This window comes from Zophobas morio, unplaced genomic scaffold (assembly GCF_036711695.1).
Source record: "Zophobas morio isolate AGI-343-1 ecotype UQ-CSIRO unplaced genomic scaffold, CSIRO_AGI_Zmor_V1 ptg000002l, whole genome shotgun sequence".
Lineage (NCBI taxonomy): Eukaryota > Metazoa > Arthropoda > Insecta > Coleoptera > Tenebrionidae > Zophobas > Zophobas morio.
In genome coordinates, this window is record NW_026972107.1 from 23,615,362 (window position 1) to 23,631,983 (window position 16,622).

Genomic DNA, 16,622 nt, shown 5'->3' on the forward strand with positions numbered 1-16,622 from the left:
TTATATTCGGTGTTTTCAAGGAATAATGGAGATGAAATGTAAGTGTAATAGGGTCTAGTACCTACCTTGGATCAAGTTTAAATTTGTTGCTTGTCTTTGTGAATGATTTTGGCTGCGTTGTAGTGTCTAGCTTTATAGTCAGTTTGTGCCAGGATGCTACAGAATTAAGTTATGTGTTGAATCGTTTCGGTTTTTTCTTTACAAAGTCGACAGCAATCGTTTCTTATTATTATTATTCTCTGTTTGTTATTCTCTCTATAAACATCAATTTTTAGACATACGTTTGAATGTATCGTTCGGTTTATGTTCATTGAGAGTTAGTTTTTGAATAAGTTTCGAAAAATTGAAACTCAAATCTACTACAACTGCATATAGTTGAGCTGAAATTTTGACGCCGTGTCTGCCGTAGTATGCCGGATTTATGGGTGCAGGTGCATATTAATCTTCGACTGTTATTAATGTATAAATAATAGTATCCAGAAGTATAAGTATATGCCTAAAAAGTACGAAAATTTTACATTATATATATTATTTTTCTTTAAAATTCCAGATTGTTGTCGAGTTTTGACGCCTTTATTTAAAATGCACACTTTATTATGATATGTATTTGTAAATCTGCGAGCTAGTAGTCATATGTTTGTTGTTAGTGTGATAACGGGGATTTCCCACACCAAGAATAAATTGTGCGTACCTAACCGGATTGAGAGTTTCTATAAAATTAGGTAAGTACAAATGTCTCAATTTGCATCTAACAATCGAATTTTTGAATAAAAAACATTTGCGGTGAAGAAAATCACACCAAAAATAGAGGTAGACAAATTTGTAAAGGTAACCCATATGTAACTATTACATTTCAGATATTTAACTGCAATACGTATAAAATAAAAATACTAGCGTTTGTAATCTATCACCCACATCTGATAGATTTACAGCAATATTCGATTATGTAGATTTTTTTAAATAAAATTGTATGCTTTCACGTCACGAGATAACGATAATCGCCGCTATCACGAGCGTTCACTATTTGGAAAAGCCCAAAGCACAGTTCGACGATTATACTATTTTCGCATCCGATGTGTTAACAACACTACCGGTTTCTATTCTCAGAATTCGGTGTTATTGTTTTTGTTGTAGAGATGTGCACTGATTTGGATTTGAACGTAAGTAACAAATAATTAATCGCTTTGTAATTAAAATTAACGTAAACTGTTACATATGATTTTAAAGGTTGAAGCGCTGACTGTAAATATTTGTTTTATACGTGATTCCCCCGTGTATGGAAAATTTTTTTCGTGTAAAACTGTTATTTCATTTGTAAGGCTATAAATTATAGGTTTTAAACATATTTGTTACCGTTTATATGAAAATTCTTGTATGTGTGTTACACTTTGAAGACCAATTTTTTCTTTTAATCATGTAGCACAACATTAGTACATACTGTAGTTTCAAATTTTAAACAGAATTTTTTGCTAAGATTGTTTTAATTAAGGAGGTCTTTTGCCAGAAGAATGCATCTTTATCTTATAAACTTTTGATAATTAATAAATAGTAATGTTGTATGTATATTACGTCATTTGTTTTCGAGATGCAACATCAGCTTGATTTTTCTTAAATGGCTCTATCATATAATTAATGCATTTTTGAATAGAGCTTTTTTTCCGAATTCATTGAATCATACTTTCTTTCTGACTGAAGTGGCAAAATAAATTGTTAAACAATAATTAAAGAAATTAATAATTATTATTAACTGTAATTAATATTAAACAATAAATAAGTTAACCAACAACAACCGAAACTAAAATTAAACTTTTGTTTTCTACAAAAGGTGCTCAAAATGCTCTCCATTAACTTCCTGACGGCAAAAAGGACGCTGATTAAAATTTTGTAGTGAGTTAATGAGAATTTCTCGACGAGTGCTAGCAATTTCCTTACGTATGCGTTCCTGTAAGTCTTTAATGTGAATCCGTTTATTGATATAAAAGCGATTTATCAAATGGCCTCACAAAAAAAAGTCAAGAGGTCTCAAATCCGATAGCCTGGCAGGCCACTCAGTAGTACCTACTTCTTTGGCCTACCCATCTGTCAGGACAAGTTTCATCTTAAATGAACTGTTGCACTTGACGTCCAAAATGGGGTTGAGGACCGTCTTGTTGAAACGAAATAGTTTCTGCTGGTAATTCCGGATTTTGGTAACAATTCTCTAAGTCTAGGTAAATATTAAATGCACCATTTTTACAAGAAACACCTTACAGGTCAAATTAAAATTATTTTCAGAGGTAGCTATGTCATCTTTCTTTTTTATTTATCAATCTATCTATTTATTTATTTATTTATTTATTTATTTATTTTTATTTAAAATAATTTATTTTGCCATTTCAATCAGAAAGAAAGTATGATTGCGCTATAGCAATGACTTCAGAAAAAAAGCTGTATTCAAAAATGCATATGGTAGTGCCATTAAAAAAAAATCAAGTTGGCCTTGCATCTCGAAAACAAATGAAGTAAAAACAACTTTTCTTGACTAATAATTGGAGCACAGCTTTTTGTATCTCTATATCTATTTTTAGGTTATTTGTACAATTGGTTCTCAAGATATTTAACCGTTTCAATACATTCTAGCGACCCTGTATTACTGTTCAAAATCTGCACATTATTGTCCACTGTATTTATTGGAAATGAATTACGTATATCTGTAGTATAAGTTGAACAAGGAGCTACATCTTTCTGGATTGTTGTAGGTGTTTCCCTGAATTCTTTTTTCTGTATCAATGTTATTTGATAAAGCTTCCTCTATATAACCTTCTACAACACTAGTAGATCTCCATCTACCAAGCCGCTTTATGGTGGTTGTTTTCCAGCAGCAGTGACCAATAAAGTAGCTGAGATCGCCTCATACTGTGACCATTATACAACACTTGTAATTTTAAAAATGATGCGATCTTTGCAGGAATTCTTGACATTGTCTTAATGTCACTGAGCTACACAGTGCATTTCCCATTCACATATCGCACAAAAAAAAAACGCAAGTATCACCTACAGCTTTCAGCAACATTGATTGAAAAACCTTTGTCATTTTGTGTTCGTAGTCGGAATTTTAACCCATATATACAATCTATATACCCTTTATTCTCTAAATCTTCATTCTTCAGATTTGTCAGTTCGCTGCAGCGACAAGCCCCAGAAATACCCATTATTATCAGTGCAACCTAGATAAATGCAAAACAAATATTACACTTATGTACAGTTGCGGCCCCCCAAAAGTGCACGATAATTTTCTCTATTGTAAATGTATCTTCAAATCATGGGCGCTCGAACTACAAAATTTGTCAAATTTGGCATTTAGTTTATTCAAAAATGCTGCGGCACTGATAATAGCCAGACTTACATTAATTTAAAAATTCAAAAAATTCCATGACAACGAAAAATCGTGCATTTTTGGGGGGCCGCAACTGTATATACAAGAAAAAAATAGTTACCTTCGTCATTAAATCTTCATCGTCTGACACTGTGTTCAAAAACTGCTGACATTGTTTTCTTTCTAGAATTTTTGCCTTCTTCGGTTTATACAGCCTAGATTCACTTTTCAAGGAAGTGATCAGCTGGTTGTATTTTCCGATATCTATGTTTCTATGTTCCTTTAGCATTAATTTAAGTGTGGAAAATTTTGTATACATCGATGAACAGATAATTTTCAGAAAATGTTCCCACAATACTATATTACTCTTGTATCCTCTTTTTTACCCTTCAGAGGTCAAATTCAGCCATTTCCTTTTCGTTGGAAGATCCTCGTTTTGTCCCATTTTTATAAACGGAAAAACAGTTTCATTAAATTCACGTTTTGTTTTTGAAATATTTTAACAGTAAACAGAACAGCGCTATAGCAACCACTCGGCAGCACGCAGATTTGCTTTAAATAAATTAAAAAATTAAGGAAATATTATATGAATTTTAAAAATTTACGTGAAGAGTATATTAGATCACTACTGACTTAGATTTTGAGTTTTGATAAAATATTGTACAACAATTAGTATGTTTCAATCTGTAAACTTTGGAAATCTAGGTAGGATGTCACACAGTTCGGAGCTTTAAAAGAAAAAAGAATAATTTAGTTTTCAATGTACCCATCATTTAAGTTTTGATTTTTATATGTCGATACTTTTATTTTGGTAATTAAAACGAATATTGCAAATAATACTTAGTCTTAAGTCTGAAAAATCTTCAGCGGCTTACTAGCCTAAGATCTCACACGTTTATTTTTTTCTTTTGTATTCTATTATCCATTGTGTTGTTATGTAATTTTAAATTTCTACAAGTACACGTTAATAAAAAAGAAAATAAAAATAAACTACCGAACGCGAAAAGGCACAATTTTATTAAAGTTTATTTTAAAACATATCTCACAATATATTTATACAGTTTAATTTCTGTTATTTGTGCGCATACTTAATTAAACAACAAAAATAATTGTGATGTTTCAGTTACGGATTGTAAGAAATCATTTATTTCGATTCACAAACTCAGATTCTTTTACATTACACAAAACATTGCATCATAATATTTTGATTCAAAGAATGAATACTTATGGGGAACTATTCCCAGTGTTATATTTTTATTATTTTTCGCATTGATTTAAAAGCATGGTACAAATAGAAAACCTTTATAATAAAGTCCATTTATAAACATGACGAAAGTGATCGTAGTACTTCTGGTATGAGTGTAAGTAATGGAAACTTGACATAAAATTTTTCGAGTAAATTCAAATTGCAAATACATACCTTTATAACATTTGTAACTATAGAAAGATAGAATACATGTTTCTCCATTACTAGTCGTAGCATTATTGAAAATGTATTTATACGAAAAGGTTGTCATGTAAAGTTCGCCCAAAGATATAGAGTTTTTATGACTTTGACTTTATAAGTATTTTACAGCGTATTTCCCTTAAAATTCAATAAATGCAAGCAGTGACACTTTACATAGACAGTTAGGTAAGCCACGTGCCGTGTTGACATTATTTGTTAGTCGTATAATAGGCGACGGTTTGCGGATTTACTGTGACGAACTCATAAAACTTACCGCAAAGTGAGTACCATAACCACACTATTTTTCGCCGAACTTTAACTGAATATAAAGTTCGTGTTGTTATATTTTGAAAATAATAATTTAAGATTATTAAAATTATTATGTTTATTAATATTAGTTCCAATGAAAATTCAATATATTTAATTATCAAAATGTTTATTCTACTCTCAAATTATTTTCTAATATCTTCAACAATTTTTGTACTTACAGTTGCACGCTCTCAATAAAACTGTTTCTCCTGTTTGTTACTAGATATGAAAGTTGAAACTCTTATAAATTTGTAAGTAGAAAGTAAAACAAAAATTTTAGTTGCGTCTGATAATGGATGTTAGATATTCGAAACAGTTACACTGTAAATAGATATAAGAAATAGGGAAAAGTGGTTTTGTTCCCAATATACTTCCCAGTAAATAACGATGGGCACTTTCATCTCCGTTGATTAAACAAATCAGAAATGTTTCGTTGTTATTTTGAAATTTTGGCATTTTATGGAATGTTTTTAAATCTTGAGTTTGTAGAGTTTTATTTTTGTAAAAATTGTTCAATGACATCCTCTGCTTAAAGTAACCAAAATTAATACGACGTATTTAAATAGGTATAAGAATAGCATACTTTTTATGAATTCGCATTACAAATACATGACTTGTTATTTATAGAAAAAATATGTATGTTATCTAAATATCTTATCTTAGTGTATGATTTAATGTAATTTTGGGAAAAATACGCGGAAACGAGTTACAATTTTCTGCGCATTTTGTTTGTTTTGAGTGTGATAAAAATTTAAGTTTAAATTTTTTCTCCTATGTATGGTCGATTTAATGTGAATGTAATAACGTAATTAAATGGACTGTTAATTAACAAACTTGTCGTTTAATCGCTTAAAATGTATTCTAGCATGAAACATGAACGCTAATTGTTTGCGAACAACAGTTCTTTCTTTTTGATTTACTTTGTCGCCTGTTTTTGTTCATAGACAAGTTTCTGTTGATCCTGTTGCTGGATAAATGTTTATAGTTTAGCGGCATTGCTAGGCGACAAACATTGTTCGTCAACACGATTGACATTTGCGTTTTATTAATAGAGTGTTACTTTACAGGTCTTAGACTGGGATTTCTTGCAAAATTTAAATTATACAGACTTCGACATGGGTAAGTCCATGAATCACCAGTTTGTTTAATTTTTTAAAATAGATATTATAGATGGAATAATAAACGAAATTCAAAATCCCCATCCTAAACCAATGGATCAGTGGGAAAACCAAGAAGTATTAGACTTTATCTTAAGGGAAATTTCCATGAAGTTCACAGATGTGAACCACAACCACCTCGAACGTTTTCGATGTATATCTGGCTTCATTTTTAAAAATTTGTCAGAAGAGAATTGCAAGCTGTTATCGAATTCTCAATACATAGGGGAAATGATTTTCGATGCAAAAGAAAAATATGTTCGATGCCATCCGACAGAATGTAAGATTTAGCGTAGATTTGGATCGACCTTTCGCAATATTTTCATTATTAGTGATGTTTATCAACTTGCCATTATCTGACGCAGATACAATTATAAATCCATTCAATTAGATGATAAACCAAAATATGTTGTGGCAGGTTATACTAAAAATCGTTTCCTCATTTATTTTTGCAAAGATAATAACATTTCCGTCAACGTAATAGCAATTAGTGATTTACTTCATGATGACGATTTTTAGGTTTTATCGACGGCAATAATTACTTCCATGAGGCCAACAATGAAAACTCTTCAGTTTTCAGTAATTTTAGTAAAGTACCTTCGACTAGTGAAAGTCTTGATACTTTATCAAGATCCAGCAAGAAACCAGGGCGGCCTAGATGCAAACCCTTTTCAGATAAAAATGGTGAGTAAAGTAATAACGCATTTCCCATTTTCCATTTTCGTCTGACCTTTAAATCTGATTTAATTGTGGCTATTGCGGTTTACTTTTATAATCAGAGAAAATATCAGAGTTTAAACATTTATGTCATCGTCTTGTCTTACTTGGTTGCCTAGCTTAATCTGTATAGAGATTTAATAATGGGTGTCAAATATAAACAGGAAGTTACAAATGTTTGGACAACAACGTTGCAAAACATGAGAGGTAACGCAAAAAATATGCACATAATTTCTTTCGTTATTTTTTAACGCCTTTTATTATTTTAAAAAGAAAACATTCGTTCATTGATAAGTTGATAACTTAAATATTCTTAATTTGGATTGATAAAATAGTGAATGATTATAGAAATTATTTCCACTTGAAATTTCGTATAAGTACTTACTTACTCATGCCCCCTGTGCATGCAGTTTTTACAAGACTACAATCATATGTCAGATAACTATTTTCATCTAAATATAACCTTGTTTATTCTATCAAAAAGTACCACGACTTACGACTACTATTATAGCATGTTTAATTATTATATAAAAAATTAAAAAATCTTAATGCTTTGCTGTGCTGTGTTTTCGCAACATTAGACATGAGTTTTCGTTTTGATTAACATTTTCACACATCCCCAGACGCTGATACCGATAAACAAATAGAATCCAAGAAAACTGAAGTTCAAGGTTCAGATAAAGTTTTGCCGACGATTTTTGTTTACTGATTGTCTGTATTTTCTAGACACCCACACCAAGTTCAGCTGTAATACAATACATTACGTTCTTTTTAGGGAAGCGATCAGAAAAACTTTGGGAATTCCTACTGCATCTGTTACGCGATAATAAAACCTGTCCACAACTCATAAAGTGGGAAAATTTTGAAGAAGGGACGTTCAAGTTCGTCCAAAGTAATAAAGTTGCCCGTTTGTGGGGAAACAGAAAGAAAAATGAAAATATGACGTACGAGAAATTCAGTAGGGCCATGAGGTAAGTGAAGCGTCTAAAATTCTGCGCCGGTTCTGTTCCGCTGAATGAGCTGCTGGCAGATCTTGTCGGAAAGATAATGAAAAAGCTAACTGGGCATTTAAGTTTCATAAGAATGCCGTTGTTATAATTCAGTAATGGGGTGTTGATAATTGGTCCTATAGGACGAATGAGAATTTTGTTTTTTTGACTACAATGCATGATTTTATTTTACTCGAACCTTAAATTTTATTTTTTCTTCTGATGCATTAAATAAAAGTATAAAGAACAACTTTAGAGGAAAAAAATAAATTGTCGTTTGACGTTTGACGAATGTCAATACCAATGCTAACATCTACACCAAATTTTAATAAATTAAAACACACCTATAAACACTGTCATGTTTACATTTTTTTGTTTGCGAAATTAAATACCGAAATCAGACAATGAACACCCGCTATTTCACTGTTTATTATTGACGGTTCTGCAATATTTGTTCTATATTTACAACGTTTGTTCTGCTTATTTGTTTATATACGTTTCCCTCATTAACCTCTCTGATACGCAACTTCGTACACAAGGTTCGATTTGGAAAGCAATAATAAAGCACAAAAAGCAATTAAGTGCAGAAAGTCACTTAAGTTAATAAATTATTTGCTACTGCGAAAGCGAACGTGTTCAACATTCCCTAGTTTTTGTAACTACTATAACCATGAACATGGTTAATATTTTTGTAGAAATTTTAACTGAAGGACAAAGGAGATTTCATGATAAAATTTTGTGATCAGGGCTTGTCGTCTTGATATATCAACCATTATGCCTACTAAAAAAAAAGCCCTTTTCTATTTTATTATTCTATACTGTTGTATATGTTGACATTTGACAGAGTTATTGAAAAGTTAGTGTTAGCTTTATTGTAGACATATTTCACAAAGTTTACAAAAAATCAAGGCCACTTTTATGATATTTTTAGTTGACCACTAATAAATTATATAAGAAGTAATTTTAATTTTGACTTTGGTTTTCAGATACTACTACAAAAGTAAAGTACTATTACCTGTTCCTGGAAAACGGCTCGTGTATAAATTTGGACCTCAAGCCAAAGGGTGGAAAAATGTAATTCCAATCAGTTAAACATTAATATTTACTCAATTATCTATAGGTTTATTTAAATATAGTTAAGCATTATCAGTGTTTTATAAGTTTTACATTGTAAGTTTTATAATAAAAAATCTCATGAATGTTAAGTACAATTTATTTCACATGATATGTACATAAAATTTAACTACTTTCATAAATTATAAGTGTAGGTACAAATATTAAAATCTTTGGTGAATCTAATCTCTGAAGTATCAGACTGAGTATTTTTGTGCGAATAATAGTTGTTCAAAGTATCACACCAAAATATAATCAAAAACGATTAATAACAAAGTATTTCATCTCAAAGGTTTGATAGCTTATTTCGAAACTGTTGTGCGATATAAAAAGAAATGTGACAGACATTATATAACAACGCTTTTTAGGGTCACTACAGGATGTTTTTGAAATATATGTACAAAAAAAAAAAACTGGTAATGGGTCTTGATGAGTACACCCCAAAAATAAAAAAACTTCTAATGAAAGTCTTCTCGTTTTTGATACGAAAATCATTGAAATTGCATTGAAAAGTTGTTGTGTGCCACTGAGTTAAGGCGGTTAAATGATAGTTCTTTAGTAATTAAGCAAAAGTTTGGTCAGGCATCAATGGAACAAGGCCTTCACGTCTACCATGTTCTCTGGGTTTAGGCTTTGAAACCAGAAGATCCACTCCGATGAGTAAGATTTTGTGAGAAGTTACTTCAAAAAAATAGAGATGAACCACACTTTGTAGAAAAAATCTACAGATGAAACAATTTTTACGCGAGACGGTTTTTTCAGTGCCCATAATAGTCATATCTGAAACCCCATATGCGATTCATGGGATACATTTTTAGAACTAAGCTTTAATGTATGGGCAGGACTGATTGGTAACAAATTAATAGATCCAAATGTTTGCCACTTCGATTGAGAGCTGCCGCATATTTGGAAGTTTGAAACACAAATTTAAGAGACCTCCTGAATGATGTTCCCTTAGCGACTCGCTGAGATATGTGGAAGTATCCAGGGAGATGGATTGGAAGAAATGGACCCGTGCGGTGGCCGCCTAGCTCCCCTGACCTTAACCCATGCAATTTTTTCATGAGGGACCGCATGAAACCGTTAGTATATCAAACTCCGGTCAACACACTTGAAGATTTGACAAATCGGATTGAAGTGGTTTTTGCACAAATACGGGTAATCCGGACATGATAAACAAGACACAGCTGCGGCCTGTCTGGCAAACGGCACGTTGAAAATTGAATTTAATTTTTGTTTGACATTTGTTGAAGTTAGAATATGATTTATTTATGTTTTTATGAGTTTGATTTTTCGGTTTCCGACGAATTTAAAGTTCTTTATTTTTATCTGCGTTGTTTAAGAAAAGTTTTTTAAATACGTTTGCCGATTTGAGTATTATTGGAATAACAAAAGGTTTTGCTGTTCACTCAAGATAAAAAAAACAGACATCTGGAAAAGCCTTCCAAATTAACAACTGCACAACCTATAACTGTTAGACTATTACGATGAACCTACCTATTTTTCTGGTAAATTTTGCAATAATTCATTAGATATAACAATTTTTTTTGGCATTTTACTTGTCATTATCGTTGTCACTGGGATTGTTGTGGTTTTGTGGTTGCCGAAATTTATAAAAGTAAGTCGCGACCATAGAAAACTGGACCACTTTGACGTAACAAACTTTTAGTTGGACAGTGACTTTGTTACAATTATTTGATTTGTCAAACAAAACAATTAAACCCTATTATATTTTTTTTTTATTTGGAAATATGTGTCAAACCTAGTGCTCCAGTTTTCTTTGGCCACGACTGTACATACATTAACTGTACCTGGTGATTCATCAGTGGTGTTATCAGGAAAATTTTCAGACCTCTAAGGCTCACTAGACGCCTCAAATTTTTTGTATATGTATTTCAAAAACACCTTGTATAATATTTTTTTGCAAATAGGAGCATTCTTTTTTAAATTATGAGTACCTAAACAAGATGAAATTTATAAACCTCTAATTTTTTACGATATCTGAAACATTTTAAATTACAGCTGCATAGTTGGAACTATCATTTTTGCACTCAACACAAAAGTTGTTTTTATTTCCAGCGAAACTGGAAGTGTAACGCTTCCCTATGTGGCTAGTTTTCTTGAAGTAATTTAATCGATCAGTGGAGATGAAACACCCTGTGTATTTACTGACAGTTGTGTAAAGATTTGAAATTTCTTACTTCTCATTATTGACATAAGAATATTGTCATTCACGTTTTCACCGACTGATTTGTGCATTTTAATTTTAATTACAATCTTAACAATCTAAATCAATTAATAACACATGCATTGCTTTGAAACCTATGCCTGTTCGCAGCTCCAAATCCTGAACAACACTGATGTTGATGATGGTGGTGATGGTGAGATTTGTTTAAGTGCTGATTGTGACTATTCGACAAATTATTAACTAAAGATTTCTTCCCCTGCAAGTCTCCTTCACTTTTCGAAACCGGAATTTCTCTGTTGTTCACGCACTTTTCGTTTCTCTTGTTGTTATCGAATTTCTTCGCGTAATCGTACATGGATTTACCAAATTCGTACTGTTGGTTATTGTCTTTGTCTTTATTTTCGGTTGTGGTTTCCTTTGGCTGAGGTTTTAAAGCTTTATCCAGGTGGTTCGATAGCAGGATAGCTGGTGGTGACGTCAGAGGTGATCCTTGCGCTACTAGACTGACTTCCTGGGAAAAGGTCTTTTTGCTTTGTGGTGTCGGAACGCTCGTGCGTTTCTGAAGTTGACAGGATAGTTTATCGCTATCTTCTTTGATTGGTGAATTGTCGAGAATTATGGAACCGAATATGTCAGCAGGATCACACATTCCATAGACTGCTCCCGCTGAATTGGATCGCAACTCTAGACAGAAAAAATGTTTGTTTGAATAGATTGAGAAAATCTGGATGATATATTAGTGAAAATGTTGGATGAATGTTAAGAGATATTATTGTAAGAAAAGTTAACTATTAAACTCGAAACTCTTTAAAACGCTGCAGTTTTTGTTAATAGTCTTAATAGCTTCTTCACACAACAAACTCACTTGTAGTGGTAGTAAATTTCTCCATTAAACAAGTTGAGAGACCTACGAAAAAAGCTAGGTACACCATTGTAGTATCTTAAGCTAATCTAAATAGTGTAAACACGTCAAAAATTGATATTCTGTTAAACGTAGAAATTATTTCATTTGTAGTATCTATATATAACAGATATATTTTATCTAAAGCAGTTTTAGTGTTAGGACTGTTATCTATATAACTCCTATTCAAGGAATTGAATGGAGTATTAAGTAGTTAAAAGTTTAAGGAGCGGTTAATTAATATAATCTTTGTTTATTAAAGATTCTGTCTAACTTATCAGCATTTTTTGTAATTGTTTAGCTATCTGTAAAAAACTTAGAAATATAATTGCGTTTAACCTTGGAGATTTCTGAATGAACACACAAAACCGATAACAAATTCTTGGTTCGACGTAATATTATTTTTTTAAATTCAATTTCAATACGGTTCAATAATAATAATGATTGTTGAAGATAATAGTTTGTTTACCATAATCCATTTAACATATACCCTGAAAAACGAAACAAAACCAACAAAAAAAAGAATATAAACTTTGATAACAATATTATCTAAACGGCAGAAAATATAGGTATCCGACCTGTCAACTTAAATTGACTAAACTCAGCCCAATTTAAGACATTTACGCTAGCGAACAAGACCAAGGACAACTCCTGTTGGACAAGCAACAAGTTGTTTGATCTAATATAATGTTGTCTTTTGCGACACGATTTTTTTTTTAATTTTAAAACATCTTCAGTTCTTGAGGCTGCAGTAGTTAGTAGGTCAGCCGCAGACAAGAGATATGCTTTCATAAGTGTTTAGCAGCAATGAAAAGTGTATGGTAATAGTGGAACTCCATTACAGTTGTTTCTCTCTTCGGTACAACAAATCCAGATACTCGAAAAATTGTAAAATTTGATTTTACGAATTTTATTTTGTATGTTAACCCTTATAAGTTAAACAAAAATTTATTTTTGTGCTAGGAAGCGAAGACCGTGAAAATGGTTTATTCTGTTAAACAAGACACTTTCATTGTTATGTCTTACAATCGCAATGGGACATTCGAAAATGAAGAGTGGGTGTATTCTGGAACCGCGTGTAAGCAAGAATATCGGGCCAAATACCGTGATTTGATAATTCAAGAAACATCGTTAGAGGCTCACATTAAAGATGTAATCAACAGACTTGTTCGGACTGGTAGTGTCGACAACGAGAAATCTCCTGGAAGACCTTCAGTATCTGAGCAAGTTGTTGATGATTTGAGACGACTTGGAAAGAATCTGCATCTTTGACAAGATTTCCTCAGAAGTCAGGAGTTCATGTTGCAACATGAAATTGAACAATGGGACCAAAGTATTTACGAAAGGATCTTATAGAACATTAATGAAATTAAAAAGAGAGTGAACATGTGCCTTGAACAAAATGGTTTTTAACATTTACTGTGATGTCTAACCGCATTAAATTTATTTAATGAATTAGTTTTATTTATGAAGCATATAGGCAACCAGTTATACAGATGCGTGTCGTATTTGTCGTGAATCTTTGGGCGTTGTAAAGTCCAAAAGTGAAAGGCGGCACGTTTTCATGACCTATTTTGACCCTACAATCATTTATAGAAACCCTGTTTATGGCAATGGATACGCGCAAGTAAAAAAATATGGATTTAATAATAGATAAAGGAACAGTCACAGTTATTAAATTTTTGGTGAGGTTAGGAAAGAACAAAAAATTTTTGGTTAACGTTTTATCATTTACAAGATAAATATAAAGTATTCGTAGAATTTCATTTCATCAGTCCAATAGTTTCGGCGATTATCTGTTTAATAAAATCGCCAACAGACAGACAGGCAACGATGATGGAATAGTGGATAATAAATCATAGAGATAAATAAGAAACAAACGGAAATGATAAACTCACATTTTTGTATTCTATAGATAAACTCGGAAACGTCGAGAAAACATGAAATTAAACATTCCTCGAAATGGTCATATTGCCATATTGTCGCAGCTTACACCCGAGTATTAAAATGTGTAAATAGTGTAATTTATTCACATGACACTTTAAAACTCAAAAAATTTGTAAAGATGTGGGTTTTTTGTTTAATTCTTAGACTCCTCCAGATGAGCTCATCAACACTGTGTTGTCATTTTATATTAATTGAAACCATTGCTGCATGTATGGTAGATTTGATAATTACATCATTTGGTGTTTGACAAGCTTGATAACAGGTATAAGTGACACCCTTATTGCTACGCTAAATTAAAATGTGGCGAAATCCACGCCCCTAAGTGTGGCCCATATTACGCAAATCCCTTGATACTCTTGACATGAATGACTTTTTTCATTAGTAAGTTTTGTCTGCGGCTTTAATTTGTTTTTTGTTTGTTCTCATATATTGTTGTTAAGTATTTCCTTGTTAAAATACATACACGCAAATAATATTCATTAAATAAAAAAATATGTAAATTATTTACACTGTACGGCGAGACATCATACTAACCATGCATCAAATGGACCTATACGATATGTATGTACCATTAATATGAAACCCTAGCTTATGCTTATACGAGAATAATTTATGCAACAAGTGTAAAAAGTGATCGTTTATTGCACGCAACGTGCAAATGGTCCTGCGAGGCCGTAGGCCATATATTAGTAAGTGCAATATCACTTTTTGCACGTGTTGCACACAACACTGTTTCTACGATCGTTTTAGATAACTCATTTTTTTGAGAATATTATACCTTCATTTTTGTCGAAATTAGATAAACAACTTTATTTGATGATACATAGCAGGAAAGACAACTTATTATGTATTACATATTGTCTTTTCTTATGGGAATAAAATATGTATAATAATTGCATATGAAGATTTAACAATAACATTAAATTCAAGATACCCATTCAAAATAAACGAAACATTTAAATATTGTGGGAGAAAGCGAGTATTATTATTTGGCAAAATTGACACAGTGCTAGACTTCAACAACCCATTATACCATATCAACAAAATAAAATTTGATAAATAATTTTAAAAATTAGACGCCAACTGGTGTCAATCGTTGTATTCGTCGTTAACAATAATCTTATTTATTGCATAGTGCAAAAAATATATACCTAAATAATGTGTTCAGAGTATCTAGTTTTAACACATGTGTAGTTACAAATTGTTTTTATCTCAGTTGTTGGTTTTGGTTTGAGGTGACGTGTTTCCTTAAACTTTTGGATTATGCGGTATTAAAAACAGAAATTACATTGCTCGTTCCAATTAACTACGATTTTTTTCTAAATTGAAAAATGAAATATGCAATTATTTTTTTATTCTTTCGTTTTCTGTAAATGAAAATAAAATTGTTATTATTAAAAATTAAGGGAACAGCAGTAATCTATTTTTCCTGAAATCCTCAAGAAACTTACATTTTCACGCTTGTTTTGAATCTTGAAGTTGAGCATTACCGTCGAGCAGCAAGATTTTGCTCCACTCTTTCCTTATAGCACCAATCAGAAAAACTTGATAGGTCTTTTCACATCTTTCCGTAGCCTCGATTACATCACATCATTTTTTTTATTTTTACCAAACTATAAGATTCGCTGATAAATGACGGAAAAACAAAACGTAGCCATCCCGCTGCCGGAGCTCTTTATGCAGGTAGTTGACTGGCTGCAAGTTATAAATTACTGTATCGGATGGAACTGCCCAATTTTGCATTTTGCACCATCTCGAGATTATATGTGTCAACAACGCCCAGTCGAAGATGAAATTATATTTTTGTAATATCTGAACTAAAAACATTTTATTTTCCTTTACATTTAGGTCACAAGGGGCCGCTTAACTTTGGAGGCCTGATGCTCCTGCATCCCTATAAAACTGCTTCTGTCCGGACGCCCCACAAATACGGACAATGTAAAATCTATTTACAGCAGATAACCAACAAGAAAATTGGCCTCACATCAATGTGAAGTGTTCCTGTTTATACATCGGAAGAATGTCACGTAGAAATTTATTCGATTTGAATGAGTTTATCGCCTCAAAAGCTTCAATCGAACAAAACGTTCTGAATATTATTATTACAATTCACATTTTGGAGAAAATGGGGTGACTCGTTCGTAATTTGATCAATAAAAAATGGGAGAGTGATTAACTTTAGTGAGTGATTATTAAATTTATTTTATCTAATGAAAAAAAGAGGTCCCGTTAACCCTGAGCTGCGCCGGCTGTAACGATGTCCGTACTATGCTGCTAACACAGAATGCGATTAAACAAATATATCAATAATAAACAAAATCAAGATAAGATTCGTAAACCACAAGTATTACAAGAGTATATTATTTCATACAAAACCGGTTATGTTAATTATGCTATATAATGAATCGACGTCATCAAATTGTTGGTGGAGGTGATTAGCCAAATTTTGGATAGCGTTTTATCATTTACATGATATTTCCAACAATCAAAATTTGACAG

General features: G+C 31.8%; 2 protein-coding genes across 5 annotated transcripts in view; one reads left to right on the top strand and one right to left on the bottom strand.

Annotated features, from left to right (window-relative positions):
- The first annotated feature begins 622 nt into the window (after positions 1–622).
- Positions 623–9,173, top strand: LOC135131024 (ETS homologous factor-like). Of its 4 annotated transcripts, none has more exons than XM_064058553.1 (6): positions 623–722; positions 6,179–6,230; positions 6,273–6,548; positions 6,788–6,952; positions 7,761–7,956; positions 8,961–9,173. In XM_064058553.1, the coding sequence occupies exons 2-6, from the start codon at positions 6,227–6,229 to the stop codon at positions 9,064–9,066; spliced, it is 747 nt and encodes a 248-aa protein (XP_063914623.1). In that variant the 5' UTR covers positions 623–722; positions 6,179–6,226; the 3' UTR covers positions 9,067–9,173. The 4 variants fall into 4 exon arrangements, with proteins under 4 accessions (XP_063914623.1, XP_063914631.1, XP_063914609.1 ...); XM_064058561.1 differs by having other exon boundaries at positions 6,282–6,548; XM_064058539.1 differs by lacking the exon at positions 623–722 and adding an exon at positions 1,036–1,160.
- A 1,072-nt stretch (positions 9,174–10,245) lies between these two features.
- LOC135131014 (soluble guanylate cyclase 88E) overlaps positions 10,246–16,622 on the bottom strand; it is a 46,075-nt gene continuing 39,698 nt past the window's right edge. Inside the window, exon 13 of the mRNA XM_064058526.1 lies at positions 10,246–11,959. Within this exon, the coding sequence (XP_063914596.1) occupies positions 11,379–11,959 (581 nt within the window). The 3' untranslated portion in view covers positions 10,246–11,378. The remainder of the gene's footprint in view (positions 11,960–16,622) is intronic.

Excerpts from the sequence above, each read along its gene's own strand:
- LOC135131024 (XM_064058539.1), top strand. The coding sequence starts at position 1,137 with ATGTGCACTGATTTGGATTTGAAC. Across the intron at positions 1,161-6,178 it reads GCACTGATTTGGATTTGAAC|GTCTTAGACTGGGATTTCTT; the intron begins GTAAGTAACAAA and ends GTTACTTTACAG. Across the intron at positions 6,231-6,272 it reads TTATACAGACTTCGACATGG|ATATTATAGATGGAATAATA; the intron begins GTAAGTCCATGA and ends TTTTTAAAATAG.